At 33.6% G+C, this 17,556-nt stretch overlaps 1 protein-coding gene across 5 annotated transcripts in view; it reads left to right on the forward strand.

Moving 5' to 3' along the window:
• The window catches only part of LOC126742108 (girdin-like), a 44,842-nt gene that overhangs the window by 26,134 nt on the left and 1,152 nt on the right, over window positions 1-17,556 (forward strand). For all 5 annotated transcript variants that reach the window (XM_050448656.1, XM_050448657.1, XM_050448653.1 and 2 more), the window contains exons 12-16: window positions 806-3,585; window positions 7,755-7,890; window positions 7,952-8,034; window positions 10,577-10,738; window positions 16,856-17,065. In XM_050448656.1, coding sequence (XP_050304613.1) covers window positions 806-3,585; window positions 7,755-7,890; window positions 7,952-8,034; window positions 10,577-10,738; window positions 16,856-17,065 — 3,371 coding nt within the window. The remainder of the gene's footprint in view (window positions 1-805; window positions 3,586-7,754; window positions 7,891-7,951; window positions 8,035-10,576; window positions 10,739-16,855; window positions 17,066-17,556) is intronic.

Below are 17,556 nucleotides of genomic sequence, written 5' to 3' on the forward strand. Positions count from 1 at the left end.
AATTAAAAATGCTATTAAAAAAAATGAAGGTGCCATTTGAAAAAAAAAGTTAAGGATGGTTTCGTGGCAAAGTTCTATGCTGTTAAAAGCATTTTCGGACAACCGGTATATTGTATTTAATTTGTTGCAACTCTTTAAATCACGATTTTAAGGTCATTATAATTTTATAAAAATTGTTTTTAATAATTTGTTACCGTTTCTATTTGTACCTTTTTTTAAGGCCAACAGGCTTTACTCTTCTAATTTCAACAGCTAAATCCGATGGTTTCATTTTCTGACAAACGGCGTTCTTAGTGGCTTTTAACCACTTAGTCCATGCTTCTCATCGTTTTTATTACCTATACCTTTCTTCATTATCCAGTTTTCTTAAAATTTCAGACGAAGGAATATTGTTTTCGGCAATTTGCCATTTTAAAACATGAATACGTTTCACTCAATCCAACTTTTCCTGAACTTATTTACAAAGTTATCACAGTACAAAAGTATATTTTGACAATCGGAGATCGTTTTAAGCAACAAAGAATTCAACAAAGATTCATAGAATTGGCACGTAACTGACTTTGAATTATAAAATTATTGAAGCAATGAGCAGTCGCCGGCATCTCGACAAATAGGAGGTTTAGGTAATCAATTTTCGTTTTGTTTTTCTATAAAAGGGGACGGGTTTTAGTAATATTTTACAAATAGTAATACAACGTGTCCCCCAATAACCTTGTTTCGTTTCTAACCCCACGAACAGTAATAACTGTTCCCAAATTTTCCCGTTTTTTAATCTACAGGGATTAATTCTGTTTTTTGTTTTCAGCTGATAGAATATAAAGAAACCATAGAAAAAAAAATGGTGGCCGACTTCGAAAACAGAACAAAACACTCTCTGGATTCCGAAAAGAAAATTCACAAGCTTACGCAAAGTCTACACGAAAAAACCTTGAAACTAAAAGACGCCGAAACCCGCATTGAAGACTTATCGAACCAGAACAAACTGATCCAGCAGGAAATCGACGAGTGTCGCGAGCTAAAGGACATTTTAGAAATAAAACTAATCGAACTACAAACCCAAAACCAAGAGGAACGAATCAAGATAAGTAACATGGGCGGCTTATGTACGGACATAACCAGTTTCGTAAAAGACAAAAACCGCGTGATTGAGGAGTTAAAAAACCTCAATACGACTTTGGAACGTAAATTAAACGAGGCCCACGCGGACTTAAAACGGAAAATCGAAACTCTATGGGAAATGCAACGCGATCTGGCCAAAGGGGATGAGGTGAAAAACGAACTTTGGACCAAAATGAAATCGTTGGAAAATGTCATAAACGTTAAAATAAGCGAAATAAACCGGCTAGAAATAAACAGTGAATTCCAAAAGGTCGAATACAGTAACTTACTTATTATCCACGACCTGGAACTGAACAAAAACGCGTCACTTGAGAATAATTTGAAAAAGTGCCAGAACGAATTGTTACAAGTAAACGAGATTTTAAGCGAATCTGAGGCGAAAGCACAACGTTTAAGTGAACAATCGGCAGCTTTACAGACCCTCGTGATCGAGTATGAAACGGCCGTAAGCCAAATCAAGAAAACTTATTCAGACTACAAAGAGTCTCAGCAAAAGAAGCTTGAGGAAAAATGCGAAGAAATTCAAGCACTACAGGCCCGTCTTAAGGAATATACCGACGCAGAAAGAGCTGATGTGGATGCACAAACGATCCTCGATGATATCCCGGACTTGGACCAGTTACTAAACGAATTGAAAGCGAAACTCAATAACGAAATGGATAAAAACAAACAGTTAACCGAAGATTTACTACAGTTGCAAAGTAACTATTCAGAAAACGTTCAGGAACTTGAGAGAATGCGTCAAAAACTTGAAGATAATGAACTGGACATGTCTCAGAGGCTTCAGGAAAACCATAATTTGCTTAATCACCAACTACGTGAAACGAAAGAGTATGCTAAAAATAAGAATAAAGAGCTAAATTTAGTAAATATCGAGTTACTTGAGACTAAGGAAATGTTGGCTAAACAAGACCTTTTGATACAGAATCAGCAAAATAAATTGAGAAGGAAAGATGAGGAAATGGCCAAAATTGAAAAAGAATTGGGACGACTGCATTCAGAGATTTTGGACTTAGAAGGGAGCAATAAGAAGCTAACCGCTGAAAATGTTCGGCTAAGCCAAAACCTGCAAAATATCGAGACTACTTTGACTGATGAATTTAACAAACGTCTTAAAGATCTTACGTCGGAATTGAATAAGAAAAAAACGGAAGTGGAAGAACTTCAAAGCGAAAATACAACTGTCAGAGAAGAACTGCTAAAAATACAGGAAGATAATCAGAATCTTCGAGTTCAAGCAGAAGCAGTTAAACAGCTTCAAAAGGATAAAAAAGAATTGCTGGCTATAAAAGATGACTTGGATCAAGTTATGGCAAATCTTATTGAAGAATTAAACGGCAAAAAGAAGGAAATAGAAGAGGTTCAAACCAGAAACTCAACTGTTAGAGAAGAACTAGAAAAAGTCCAGGAAGAAAATAGGAATCTTGTTGCCCAAGCTTCCTTATCAGCTTATGCCCATAAAAACCTTCAAAAAGAACTTTTGGCTACAAAAGAATCTAAAGATGACTTAAACGCAGTTATCGTAAATCTGACAGTGGAATTAAACGACAAAAAGGTGGAAATAGAGGACCTTCAAAGCAAAAACTTGTCTGTGGGCCAACAACTAGTAAAAATGCAAGTAGAAAATAACGATCTCATTGAACAAGTCTCTTTATCATCTCATGAATTGACCAACCAAAAAGAACTCACCAAGGAGCTTCAAGAAGACAAAGAAAACTTATTGAGGGAACTGTCAACTGTAAAGCAAGCCAAAGAGGACGTGAACCAAGAGTTGATCACTTTAAGGGAAACTAATTCATCTATAATAGTGCGCCTGCAAGAAGAAGAAACAAAAACCAAACACCAGTTCGAACAATATTTAACGTTAAAACGTGAAAATGATAATTTACGTTTCGAACTGAAAGAGTGCGAGGCCCTCTTGCAAAACAGCCAAATAATATCGCACAAAAAGCAACAAGAGCTCGCCGAATATAAAGTGAAATGTGTGGAAATGGAGGCGAAACTAAACTGCCAAAAAGAAAAACTCGACGATTTAGAAGCGAATTACGATCTGTGTGTTAAGCAAGTCAAAACCGTTACAGCGGAACGCAATAAGTTATCAAACGATTTAGAAAAAGTTACTGGGAAAACGAAGACTTACTCCAAGCAGCAAGTCATGATCGAAAGACTAAAAGTGCAAATCGAAGAGCTGGAGCTAAAGTTGCGGCAGAAAACCCTCTCGAGTGAAGAGTTAACGGCCAAACTGACAGCCCATGAGGAATTGTCCACTTTGAACGAGCACATTTTGGAAAAACGGATGGAATGCGAAATGTTGGAGTTACAAGTGACAAGTTCTAAAAGTCACGTGGAGGCCCTCGAGGATCGACTCAGTATTTTGGAAGCTGAAGTGCAAAATGCTAATAGGAGGTTACAAGAGAAGAGAGGGAGTTGTGTGGAAGTTGGTACTCAGACTATGAAGCAAACGCGGTAAGAATATCTTTATTTTTATTAAAATTAAATTAAATTTCAAAGAAACTGACTATAAGATTCTAAAGCTCAAAACCAACAGTGTCATGGTTTTGAGTCAATTTTTGATAAATTTTAATAATTTGTGGGTTTTATTGAAAAGTTCTAAAATGATTCTGTAGTGTATCACTTTTACTAAACAAAGGAATATGACTGAAAGATCCAATTTCTTATTTTAGCCTGTCAAATAGATTCACAGTAATTATTGTGAATATAATCGCAATAATTGTTGCCTCGAGTCAACAGCCTGCAGTTTTAGCCCATTTAATGAGATCTCTGCTGCTCTTTCTTTCTTTTCTTGCCTTATTTTTGCCCAATCGTTGATTTCGTCTCTCTTTCTCTTTCTTATGTATCATACGCATTTTCTGTCTTAATATATATACGCAGTGTGTCCAAAAAGTTTGGAAAAATACCTTCTACAGGTAAACGAATTACTTGGTTGAAAAACACTCTGTTAAAGTTAATTCTCTGTTTTTTATGTTTTCAGATTTCTGACAAATATATAGGGTGCGTCAAGAACACTGGACAGCTGTCAACTTTATTATTTTAAATAGGACACCCGATTTATTAATGCATTTCATGTATGAACTGTTTTCAAATTAGCAACAATTGAAAATCAAAATTTTTAAAAAGTTTACCAGGCTGAGCTTAAATTTAGGAAACAAACAAATTTCAAAATGTCACGCAAATAACTCCGTTTTTTAAATAAAGGTATTGTAATAGAAACTTTGGTACAAAGCAAAACTATTTAATTAAATGTTCAAAATGCTTTCCTTGCACTTCAATACGCAAGGTTGAAATAAAATTTGTCAATAACGTTTCGAATAATTTCTTATGTAATTTGGCCACCTTTTTTGTTATGGATTGTTTTACGTCCTCTATATTTCCAGGTTTGGTGATAAATACTCTTTTTTTCAAACTAAAGGGGAGAGGTCTAGGGACCTAGCTGGCCATCTATCCTATCTATTTGGAAAAGTAAAATTTAAATAATCAAGCACCTCTAGACTGTAGTGCGGAGTAGCTCCATCTTATTGAAACCATACTTGTCAGGAACAATGTGGCTTTAAAGCATTTTTAAATACTTTACGGAAGTCAGGTTTTCCTCAATAAAGTACGGGCCAATTATGTGGATTCCAAATATCGCAGCCCCCACGTTAACTTTTTGGGGATACTGGAAACGTACTTCCTGCATCCAATGTGGATTTTCATCGGTTCAGTACCGGCAATTTTGGCGGTTTAAAATGCCATAAGGCTTAAACGTAGCTAGAAAACACAATGTACTTTAATAAGTTCTGATCTTGGTCTAGTTTTGCCATGATTGTTTCACAAAATTCGACCCTCTTGTCAAAATCATCTGAATTTTCAAGTGAATTTTATGAGGACCGAATTTATTTTGTTTTAAAATTACTTCAACCGATGGTTACACATGCCAATTTATTGAGCGGTTTTTCGCAACGAACTGTGGGGATTTACAACGAAACATTGTAAAATTTCAAAACTTCTTTCATCATTTGTTGAGGATTTTGGCCGATCAGATCTAGTCCTTTCATTAATGCTGCCAGTTTCGTTGAACCGCTTTACTATTTTCTGAGCAGTTGAGAAAGAAATCGGATTTCGATTTGGAAATAAATATATTTCAAGTATAGTATATCATAAATTTAAATATAAATAATATGGTCTAATACGATCTCCATAACCCCTTAACCTAATTATTGTTTCTTTCATTTAATTGAGCCATTTACGACAATATTGAACTTAGGGAAGACGTCAAATCTATTAATCAAAGTCAAAGCCACCTGCCACCTGTGGCACAAAAAATTACAGGGACTTGAATAAATTAGGTTTTAAAGCCTGGTAAAGTTTTTGTGGATATTTCGAAAACAGTTTTGATATTTTCCTCTGAACTTAAAAAAGCTAAAATTATTTCTATTTACAAGGATGGTTTACTAGACGATCTTTCCAACTTTCGGCCTATTTCCCTTTTATCCACAATGTCTAAAATCATAGAAAAACTTGTCAAGAAGCGTATGCTTTCATTTATCGAGAAAAATTGCATCCTCAGCAAGTGTCAGTTTGGCTTTCGGGAAGGCACTGGTACAAATGATGCTGTATATCATCTATTACAGGACTTGTATCATCTATTACAGGACTTGTACACGTTTATTAATGGTGGTGAAGTTTCTGCAGCAGTTTTTTGTGATTTCGCTAAGGCATTTAATTGTGTTGGTCATGACATTCTGCTGCGGAAGCTAAACCACTACGGATTTAGGGGAAATGCTCTATCGTGGTTTGAATCTGTCCTGCTTGGGCGACGTCAACGTGTATTTATGGGCTCAAATTGTTCAAAGTATGAATCCATCAAACGGGGCGTTCCACAGGGCTCGGTTCTGGGTCCAGTCTTTTTCTTGCTGTACATTAATGATATTGCTAAACTTTCGATCCGTGACAAGTTATCACGATATTCGCAGATGACACCACAATACTGTGACAGGCTTTGGAGCCAGTTTACCTCCATGCGATCATTTCGGAGGATCTCCAGTTAGTGAAATCTTGGTGCAATTCTAATCTGCTATCTCTAAATCTAACAAAGACAAAATTGGTACTTTTCAAAGTGTAGTCTTTCAATTGTTATTCTAGATAACAATTCAATTGAGATTAAGCCGGACAGTAAATTTCTTGGAATTTTTATCGATAAGGAACTTAAATTTTACACACACATGAATATGCTTGCCAAAAAATTAACATCGGGGTGCTTTGTTGTCAGGATCAGTGTTATGAATTTGGCAAGATAGTTTATTATTCATTATTTGAATCGCATCTCCGGTACGGTATTGCCTTCTGGGGATAGCAGTTAGGTTCTTCAAACGTTGTTTATTACCCAAAACAGGGCCATTCAGTACATTTGTGGGGTAAATTCCAGGGTTTCCTGTCGTCTGCTTTTCGTCTAAGAAGAAATATTAACTCTTCCATGCCTATTCATTCTTGAGACTGCTTGCTTGATCGGTAAGTACCAATCAAAGTTTACAATTATTCACAATCCCCAGTATCCAAGCAGGAAACAATTTCTCCGCCTTCCCCAGCGTACCTCAACCTTCATAAAATCTCAAAACATCGAGATTTTATGATAGTATTAATATAATTATACTCTCTATCCCTAATAATGTTCAAAAGTCAGTTGAGAAGGTTGTTGATTGCAAAGGCCTACTATTTTCTCGGACAATTTTTTTGGGGATTCCCTGTGATTTGGGATTGTGCAACTTTTTAAATTTGTGGTTTGTAACTATTCATCTTTTAGAACTTTATTGCGATATGTCTAATTTTAACATATTTTAATCTATTTACGTAGTTTACGTTTTCGTGTTTTAGGCTTATTTTAATTAGTAAATTAGCTGTTTAATAAATTAATGTTAAAACAGTAAAGCAATATTTCATTTGATATACATGAAATGTGTTTTCAATTTATCATAGAGTCCAAAAATACTTGAACAAATGGCATGTTCTATTTAAAATAATAAAGTTGGCAGCTATGCAGTCTTCTTGACGCACCTTGTATATTTTTCAAAAATCTGAAAACATGGAAAAAATTAAAAGACAATTGACGTGTCCGAGCGTTTTTCGACCAGGTAATTTACGTTTGTAAATTTAGCAGTGTTTAATGAGTTAAGTGTAAGACTAAACTTCGATCCTCTTGTTTGTATGTTAATTTTCAGTTTATAAATAAAGCCCATTTATTATTAATATTATTAAGTGTTTAGGGAAAACCTTGTATAAGGTGAATACTACATTTCTTAATGGTGACCATGGTCTTCCACCAGCCCTACACTACCTGTTCAAGCTAAACTTGTCAATTGTACGTCAATATTTTTTAATTTTACATTTTTTATCAGTGATGTCACCTCTACCAAAATGAAACTGTTGATTTATTGTATAATCTTAGGATATCTTACTCTGTTTTTACTGTGACTTTTGTCATTGCTCTCAAATTTTTGGATAAGAAAGATGGATTGTAGTGGCGAGAGATTGCACACTCTTTTGTAAGCACCGTATTTAATCCTTTGCTCTGGTTTAGTAACAAAGATTGTTTTTGCTCTCAACATGAATATATTAAATATAATCTAAATGAATTACAGTGAATCGAAGCCAATCAATAAATTCACACTATCAAATCAGTCGGAAGATTTGGACCTGCCGTGTTTCGGTGCAGACTCACTGGCACACCTAAGGTTCCCATGCGCTCCAATTTCAGCCCATAGTACCCATACTGAGGTAAATCTACTTGCAATTAATTAAGTGTCTTATGTAATTACAATCCTTTTAATGCTTTTAGTCTTGCGTGGAAGTGCCTTCGATAGACGTAAAAGGGTTTGCTGATATTATTGAAGAGTTGGATTTGGCGGAGCTTTCTTCCAGGTAAGATTAATTTGGCACAAGAGATGTTTTTTTTTCAATGATTATTATGTTTTTATCCTTTAAAACATACTCAGGAATCCCCCTAAAGTAATATGAAACATTTTTAAGTGGGTCTGAAGATATGCTCAAAATGCAAACTTTGACAAAGATGCACCTAACTCACAAAGTTTTTGAACTTCAAAAAACGTTCATATATGAAATTACTGGGTGAAAAATGGTCTTACACCCTTTTAAGAATATTCTCATTATTTTGTAAAAATATTCTCAAGAATAGTGAAAGTTTGCTCAAAAACTCAGCACCCCAACCAAAAACCACCTTAGCTGTCCTAATATTAAATAATTTATTTAATTGATACAAACTCTACAGAAACATCCAATTACAGTGGAGGAAAGATTAATTCTAATAACACATATGCGTACCATTTCTATTTTAGCGTAGATTTCTTAAACTATTAAAACACATACTAAAAATATCACAGTGGTTTCTTAAGTGATTTTATATTTTACACATAGAGATAATTGGAGAGTTTAGATAATAAAATTGGTTCCATATTCCATTCCAAAATAATCCATATAAATAGGTAAGGCTTTCTTTTCCGATAGGCTGGTACATTAAAACTTAACCTAGCCAGTAGATTGGAATCATCAATCCTATTGTTAATTAATTTACTAATTTACGTAAAAAAGTTAAAATTGCCTTCTGTTTTCCAGTGTTCTTCAATTATACTAAGCCATTTTCGGATAATGCATTGTATGTATACCGGTTTCTTGTAGCGTATGTATCGCAAAATCTTGTTTTACACGCTTTAAATACTCTTTTTATGTGAGTCATAATTTAATGAGTTCATTTAACGATCTGAAAAAGATAAAAGGGAATAAAATCCACAACTCCATTGCCTAGAAAATCTTATAAATTACTTACAGGCAGTTGGGTGGATTTAACCATCTGACAGAAGGAAAAGAGAGTAAAAGTCTTCAACTTAACTGCCTGGAAGAATATTTTAATTTGTATCCAAGCAGTTGAGTGCAATTGACCATGTCACAGAGGGAAAAGAGAGTAAGAATCTCTTACTAAACTGCCTAGAAGAATATTATTATTTTTTTCAGGTAGTTGAGTGCATTTAACCATTTTACAGAAGGAGAAAAGAGTAAAAGCCTTCAACTCAACTGCCTGGAAGAAAGTTTTAATTTTTATTCAGGCAATTAAGTGCAATTAACCATACCACCAAGAGACAATAAGAATCTGTAAGTAAATTTCTAGACAGCTGGGTGCATTTAACCATCCGACAAAGATAACAGAGAGTAAAAATCCACAACTCAATTGCCTAGAAGAAGGCAATTGAGCTTTATAAATTACTTCCAGGCATTTAACTAAACTTGTTATTAAATGACTGAAGAATACTCTAAAACAGTTCTAATGTAAGGCTCATAAAGTATTCTAATACAGTTTGGATCCTGAAAATCCAAGGTCCTTACAACAAAACCATAAATTTTAGATGCACTATTATGACACATCTAAGATGTAAAATTCAATTTTGAATCCACATAGCACTTATTCATGTTCAAAAGTATTGATTTTTGGCATAAATCTTCATATCGACTAACTCACACTAACTAAATCATTCATTAACGAAAAAAAACAGCACAGGACCAAGATTAGATCCCTGGTGTAGGTAGAATCTATTCGGTAGTTGTAATATACATATATTAGGACCACTAGATATTCTAATCTTATGCCTCGACTTATTTTTCTTTTTAATATCGTTAATTATAGTTTTATTGAACCATACAGGATAAGCTTTATGCATAGTTACTTTTGGAACACATATGTCAAAAATAGTATTTAACTTATTATAAAAAGGATTAACTGCCAAATTGTGATCCCTACATAATCCCAAATCATCCCCTGCTGTGTTTTGAAAATTGGCTGTTCTAAAATTATATTTGCTTTATGGATATTGGCTTAATATTTTTGCGTTTTAACAAAATATCTATTTTCACTGGTGGACGAAAAGCGTCAATAGAGACAAAGCCATAATTATTCTGAAGTTTAGTCCAGTAATCACCAGATCCAAAATGTGATGTTTCAAAATATGATTTTGCTGACTAAAATTAGAAAAACTCAAGAAATTAATCAGCATTTCGTTGATGGTTGCTATTATAGTTACTTAATTGACTTATATTAAAATTATCTACAAAATAAGTAATCTAATGATTCAATAAATACAAATACTGTATTCCCTCTTCAAGACTGTACAAGTAGGCGCAATATAGATAATATAATGAATTTTATCGCACCACACTTTTAATGCTAAAAAATCAATCAATTTACAACATCTTTATCCCTATTTCTACTTTAAAAATAAGTTGGAAGAGAATTATAAGGGAACAATTTATTATCATTTATTACACTAGTTGATAATAATTTTTTAGTTAATGCTACTAAATCATACCCATTTTCAGTAGTGCAGATGTTACTGTAGACCCGACATCACGTTTTACCCTTAAAGTCTTATATAATAATAATATTCTTTAATTTCAGTCAATCCTTAAAGGACCTCGAAGAAAAAGTGACAGCATTAACCCTAAGACTCGTAACAAATTCAGATACTTTAAGCAAAAGGATAGAGAGCCACACCGAAAAGTACAGAAGTCAATTCGAAAAGGCGGTATTGCTCATTTCGGACATTTCATATCGATTAAGGTAACGAAAAATAATTATAACTTTATTTTCCAAATTAACAAAATTGAATTTAAAACAAACACTTTCTACATTTACACAGAAGTTGCTCTATTTAGCTACTAGTAGCGCTATTTAGAAAAGTCTATTTTAGGTTGATATGATATTTGATAAGATGTTTTCCACACTACGAATTTTATATTTTTTAAATGAATTTTGTGATTTGTCGTGTCAAAGGCTTTTGTTAAGTCCACGCTGATCTTGGTCTAGGGACTCATACAAATAGGATATTAATTGCATCTTCGGTTGATTTTTGTCCTTGAAACCTAAACTGGTTCGAGGACAAGAGTTTGCCTTTATTAAAAAATTTGATAATACGTTGTTTTAAATTATTTTTCCAATAATTTTTTGATCTACTGGAAATGACATATACTGGTCTAAAATTGTTAAAATCCTCCAAAGATGCCGACTTATGGGTCGATATAATAGTACCCATTTTAACGACATTATAGATACAGTTGAGTATCTCAGGGTAAAAGTTATTTTGACCTGGCGCTTTGTTCCTTTTTAAGTTTTTTATGGCTTCTTTAACTTCTTCGGGAGTAGTTAAAAGGAAAAATTGTTCTTCGGGACTATCATTCAGATTAAATATTGATGCAAGGTGTGAACTAATTTTACAAAAAAACATTGGTTAGTTGGTTAATTATAAAAATCTCATCAGTTTTATGACACGATGCCCATAGTGTCCGCTTTTGCTTGTGGCTTGTTTTGGTTTGACGTTTTACCACGTTACTTCTCTTGTACCCGCTTTTAACTGCTCATTATTTGGTTCCATAATAAACATAAAGTTTAAATTTTTCAAAAAAATAAGTAGTTTTTACGATTTATAGTCCTCAATAATTTTCCATCTATCCAATTTTCCTTGTCTGTTTTAATATACGAGTATGTGTATTTCTGTCTATATCAAATTCAAGGTTATCCATAAATGCAGTTGCGACGACGTTTACGTTGTTATAAGTATTCGCTAAGTACCAATTTTCCTATTCAAGATCTATGGGTATGTGTTAGCTGTCTTTTCTGTATTTACAACTGATTAATTTTTATATTCGAAATTGCGATGAGAAAGTGGTCTCTAATGTCGTATGTAAGATTTTTACGTTGTTTAATGACGAAAAATGATCAATACAAGTTTTTGATAATGATCTCGTAATTTCATTAATGTAAGATGTAAATTCAAAAAATGACAAACCGTTATGATATTCTTTGTTTTTATATATGTTGGAAAGAAAGCTTATGTTAATGTCAGTACTTGGTGGTCGATGCAGACAACTCATTAGAATATTTTGCTATTTGACCTTGTCAAGGTGACTACGAAAATGGAGATACTAGTTTTGAACGTAAAATGTTTACGAGATATTTTTAAATTTTTTAATGTTTCTTAGCTTCGTTTAGTTTTTCCTTCTACATTTACATTTTGAATCCAACCCACTGGGTTAAGATGTGTGTTACTATTGAAAACCCTATAAATAACTCGCTAGAAAGGAACTTTGGTCATCAACTCTACATAACCATCAAAACAATTGGAATATAGATTCTTATAGGATGAAGTGGGGTACTCAAAAAAATGATAGTGGCACTTTAAAATTTCATAACAAAAAACCGAAAGAGAAAGCGGGTTCATTTTTAGTAGGCACAGAGCTTATTTCTTTGTTAAATCAATGTCATATTTATTTATTTTTTGTCTGCTTTTGTTTTTTTTATAAACCAAAATAAAAAAAAAACATGTCGGCTGATTACACTTGCCCCAGAGAATGGGGCAAGTGTACTCACGGGTCCTAACTGCCATATGCTTACTCTGCCGATGGATCTGGGGCAAGTGTACTATAGTATGAAAAATTCTGGGTTAAAAAAATAGCTTGATACCTATCTTAATTTATAAGGAAGTTATGAACTTTTTTCGTGGAGCAATGATAGGAAATAAAACTCAAAGATTTTCTGAAAAGTATATTACGTAGGTAAGTTAAGCAAAACAGGCTGTGACATGTTTTTTTTATTTATTTAACGTTATATGAGGTAAAGGATACTGGAAAAGTTAGTTCTCCTCTTCGCCCTAAAGTGGGTTCTGGTAAAACTCGCTCTATATTCTGATACAGCCACTAAGTGATGGTCCTCTTATTCAGGCCAGTGAAACACTGAACTATGCGCGTTTCGGTTTGATTTTTTTAAAAACTTAATGGTAGGTTGCGATTCTTCATCAAGCGTTGTTATTTGAAGAGCATAGAAAAGTATACTTTTCTTTCCTTTAAATGAGACCAAAACCCAGTTTCCAATGTTAAGGTTTTCTACCCCTTTGAGAAACAATTCGTCTTGTTTTAATGCTTCTTCATCTTCCTCTATTCTTTTTGCATAAGTCTCAAAGGTGACGTCGTCGGATTCACTGTCACTTAAAATTTGCGGTTCGTCTTCATCTGAAGAGCTCTCATTAATATGTTTTGCTGTTATTTTTTTTTGATTCCTTCTTTGTTTTCTTTGCTAATTCTTTCGCTTTCTTTGCTTTATCTTTCGCTATTCTTTCATCTTCTTTTTCTTGCTCAGCCTTTTTCTTTTTTTCTATGTTTTCTTTTGCTGTTATAATTTCAGCTCCCGGAGGCTACTTTTTCTTCTTTCTTTTTCGTTAGGGTGGGGCGATTGCCTCACTGTTTCCAGCAACAATTCTTCAAATGATACAGAACCGCTACTTGGTGCTGCTATTGGTATTGGTCTACTTGGCCCTGCTATTGATTCTGGTCGCGGTTCTGATGCTAGCTGCTGCGTGGTTGGTTTCTCTCTCGATGCCTCTTCATGGCTGCTTGTGCTGGGTTCATTAAGAGGTTGTTCTGTGGCAGGTTGGGGATTTCTCAAACGTTCTTCATATCTTCGTAGAGCTTCTGGATCATATTTAGAGCGGTCGATGACAGATCTATTAAATGGGCATATTCCTCCTCTACGAAAGCCCGATGTCAGTAAAGCTGGATCTGTCTCTTTCCAAATTGTGCTCACAAGTACCGAAAAATCTTTCTTTGGTATTTAAACACCCACATGTTTTCTTTGGTACTCCGCTAATTTGGAATCCCACCGTGACTTAAGGCTCTTGAAGACCGCTAGGTCCATGGGTTGCAATAGGTGGCTGGAGTGTGGAGGTAATTTAAGTACAATTATATCATTTTCGACAGCCGCCTCGATAAGTTTTGGGTTTAAGTGCGTTGAATGCCCATTATACAAAAGCAGGATTGGTCTTTCAGGTACAACGTAGCGAATAAAAGTTTTTGTAAAATAGTTTACAAAGATTTCGGTTTCCATCCAACCACTTGGTGACGCAGCATAAAAAGTACCTGGAAAGGTAGATTCTTTGGGAGCCAGCCAAGTACTCCATAGATTGTTTCCCTTAAAAACAATTAATGGAGGCAGTTTATCCCCATTGGCGTTGCCACCCATGAGAACTGTCGTACTCTCTCTTCCAGGCCCGGTGGCTATTCTTGAAGCAGGGGCATTTTTCTGACCCACAATTTTAGTTTTACTTGGATCGAGCGTAAAATTACTAGTTTCGTCGATGTTATAAATCTGAGTAGGCTTATTTTGCAGGTTGTTATTTTCTAAGGTTGCTTTTAACATGCCAAAATATTGTTCAATCACAAATGGATCATTGGCTTTTTTTCTGGCATACTCCAGTCCTTGTGGTTTTTTTAAAGATAGCCTGTGCCTTTTTTTAAAGGATAAGAACCAATCCTCGCTAGGTATTTCATCTTTAAATGGCGTTTTTATATTATTTTTCGTGACATACTTTCCCACCAATTCTAAGATTTCCTTTCTGCTGAGCCCCCAACCCCACTTCTCCATGATTTTTATGGCATTCACTAATTTTTCTCAGTCAGTGATTACATTTACCCCAGTCTCAGTGATTACACTTACCCCATATGCGTATTTCGGTGGGGTAAATGTAATCGCTGGCATACATATTTGTTAAGTATCGAAAATCAAATCTGATAGCAGAATCAACATCCTTGTCGAAAATTACCTAAGGGAGCAAAATATTACAACTAAATACTAATATTAGCAGTAGTAATAGGGAATTAAAATTCCTAAAAGGCACTCACAAAATTATTATAAATGTCAAAGTACAAAAAAGAAAAAGGGAAATCTTTGAAACTGGAACTAAGAGGTTAATAAAAAGTAATATGGGTATAAAAAGGGTCATATTTTCGAATTTCGAAGAAAATATGTTCCAAAACGTTATAAACAAAAAATCATAGGGCTTGATTACATTTGCCCCATGATTACATTTACCCCACTTCACCCTAATTAAATCCTTACTTGCCTAAAAGCTTATATAGAGATAGTATGCTATTTCACTGTAAAAGAAATTTGTTCCAGTCTCGTAACTATTTGTTTGCTATTTAATGAATATCATGGATAAAAACAACAAACGTAAAGGAAAAGAAACTAAATAAAGTACAGAAACAATAAAGAAATTAAAGAAACGCATGAAGAAACCTCACAATTTTTAGGAAGGCCGTTAATAAATCTGGAAATAATCCTCGTAAAGCGACGCTTTTGATGGTCATGGAGAGAAATATTGTTGTTATAACCAACAATGTATAGTATTTATTAAAAGTAACCTTTTAATACTCATCCATAGCACTTATTGATTTGCTCTTTATTATAGATGGCCTTATATCCATCAATTCAAAACAAAATCAACATTTTGTATATAGTACATTTACAACCAATACTAACTTATCGAAGCGTTGGTGCAAAACTGTGGATGTTTGGATGGATTATTTTAAAATTTTATTTACTTACATCTTGTTGAAAAATATATGAGCATTAATCCTTTTGTTCTAATGGGGTTATTTTGATGATCACGAATATATTGTTCCAAAAATAAATACATGCTAAAATTAAAACTTACAAATTAGTAAAAAGGTAAAATGAAGTATTTAAAATATTATTAAAATACCTACAGTAGATTTTTTTATAAAATTAATTTATGAAATAAACAGTAAGAAAATAAAAGCTTATCATGCATACATTAGATTTACAATTTAAAATTGCGATAAATGTGCTACTGGGTAACCGAATTTAAATAATATGACTAGTATAATTCGTGGAAAAAATAGTTTTGTATAAAAAGAGTAAAATGTATGAATGATTAGCATACTAATCTATAATGCAGTAATACACCAATTTAGCCGAAAGTTTATTCCAACATTGCTTAGTTAGTTATTATTAATTTGAGACTTAGTAGTCGAATACAGATTAAGTTTGATTTTTTTTTAAATTTATAAGACTATTCACTATTATACAGGGTGGTTTAAACGTCATTAATTTTAATACGTGATAGAGAATTGATCAAAGAAATAGACTTTCATGCAGCATTTTAACTGGCGTTTCTGTACAATTAGATTAAGATATTTTAAAAACAGTACCTTAAATCATAATTTTGCAAGAGTAACTTTTTTCCAAATTAAATGGAGAATCTAACAGTTGACTTCTTATAAAAAAATATTTTATCACCTCGCGGATTTGAGGAAAAAAAGCATTAAGTCCCTCCGTATGTTACGCCACTGGCAATTTTTGTAAAAATTGGCTTCATCAGTTCAATTCACTACAATAACCTGCATGTGAAATTTCATTAAAATTGAGCTGGTAGTTTAAATGTTATGATAAATATATATAAACAAATAATTATTCTTAACTTTAACACCCTGTATCTTTGTTATTAAACATTTGTGAGAAAAATGTTATAATGAAAGTCTATTTCTTTTTAAATACTCTAACACGTATTAAAATGAATGACATTTAAACTGGACCACCCTGTATAAGACCTGAACTGTTCGTCTGAAACTCCGTTATAAAGATCAGTTATCAGCTTACCAAATGGTATTTTCTGTCGCTTCTGTAGTTCGGTCTTAGTCTGGTGCCGGAAATGTTTGTTCTGTTTCTTTTGAGTTTCTTTTCCAGATCATTCTTCACTCTCTAACTGATTAACTGAGTACGCCACTTATAAAAAAAGTTTAAGCTCCTTAATCTAACTGGTTTTTCCAATTTTAAGGTGCTTGATTAGAGTTTCATTTTCCCAATTAAGATAATTTACTCGTTTAGGGACCACGTGTGTATTGGTACAGCTGAACCGATCGCCCCAGTGTTCGTACTATTGGAGGAAGTGAAACAGAGCATGAGCAACATGATCCAGGACGCGGGACAAGTTGGCGCGTTGATATGCGAAAACAGAATGCGACCCTGCTGGAATTTGTTCATTAATTATTCGGCTTTACTGAGGCAGGAAAGTGAGGCTTTGGCGAACATTTCCAGGTTTGTTCAAAGGGGTGTTTAGTATCGCCTAAAATTTTTCTTTATTATCCGCACTACGGCAATTGAAAAAAAGAAGTATTAGTGGGCAGAAATAAATGAAACATGTCAATCTCTTATTATTAGATTACAAAGAGACTAAGAAGCAAAAAGTCTGATGTCAATAATTTCTGTAAAATGTCTTAAATCTGTAATAGCAATACTAAGGTCAGAGGCTTAAATATTAAAATAATCACACATTCTATATATTGGTGAGTTGTTGTATATATTTGTTCAAGGACAATCAAGATGAAAAATTTTTCTTTGTCTGGTATTACCAACATTAATGAAGAACGGCAGCATTGCCATAATTTGAGGAGCATCAATCTTATTTGTTAAAATTTTATAAATGTACACTAGGGATGTTTTAATGCGCGGATTTTCTAGGGATAATATCCAAATCTCTTAAAAAACAAATATTTTAAAAAGTTGCGGTCTACACGCTTATATAGTTT

This window comes from Anthonomus grandis, chromosome 11 (assembly GCF_022605725.1).
Source record: "Anthonomus grandis grandis chromosome 11, icAntGran1.3, whole genome shotgun sequence".
Classification (NCBI taxonomy): Eukaryota; Metazoa; Arthropoda; class Insecta; order Coleoptera; family Curculionidae; genus Anthonomus; species Anthonomus grandis.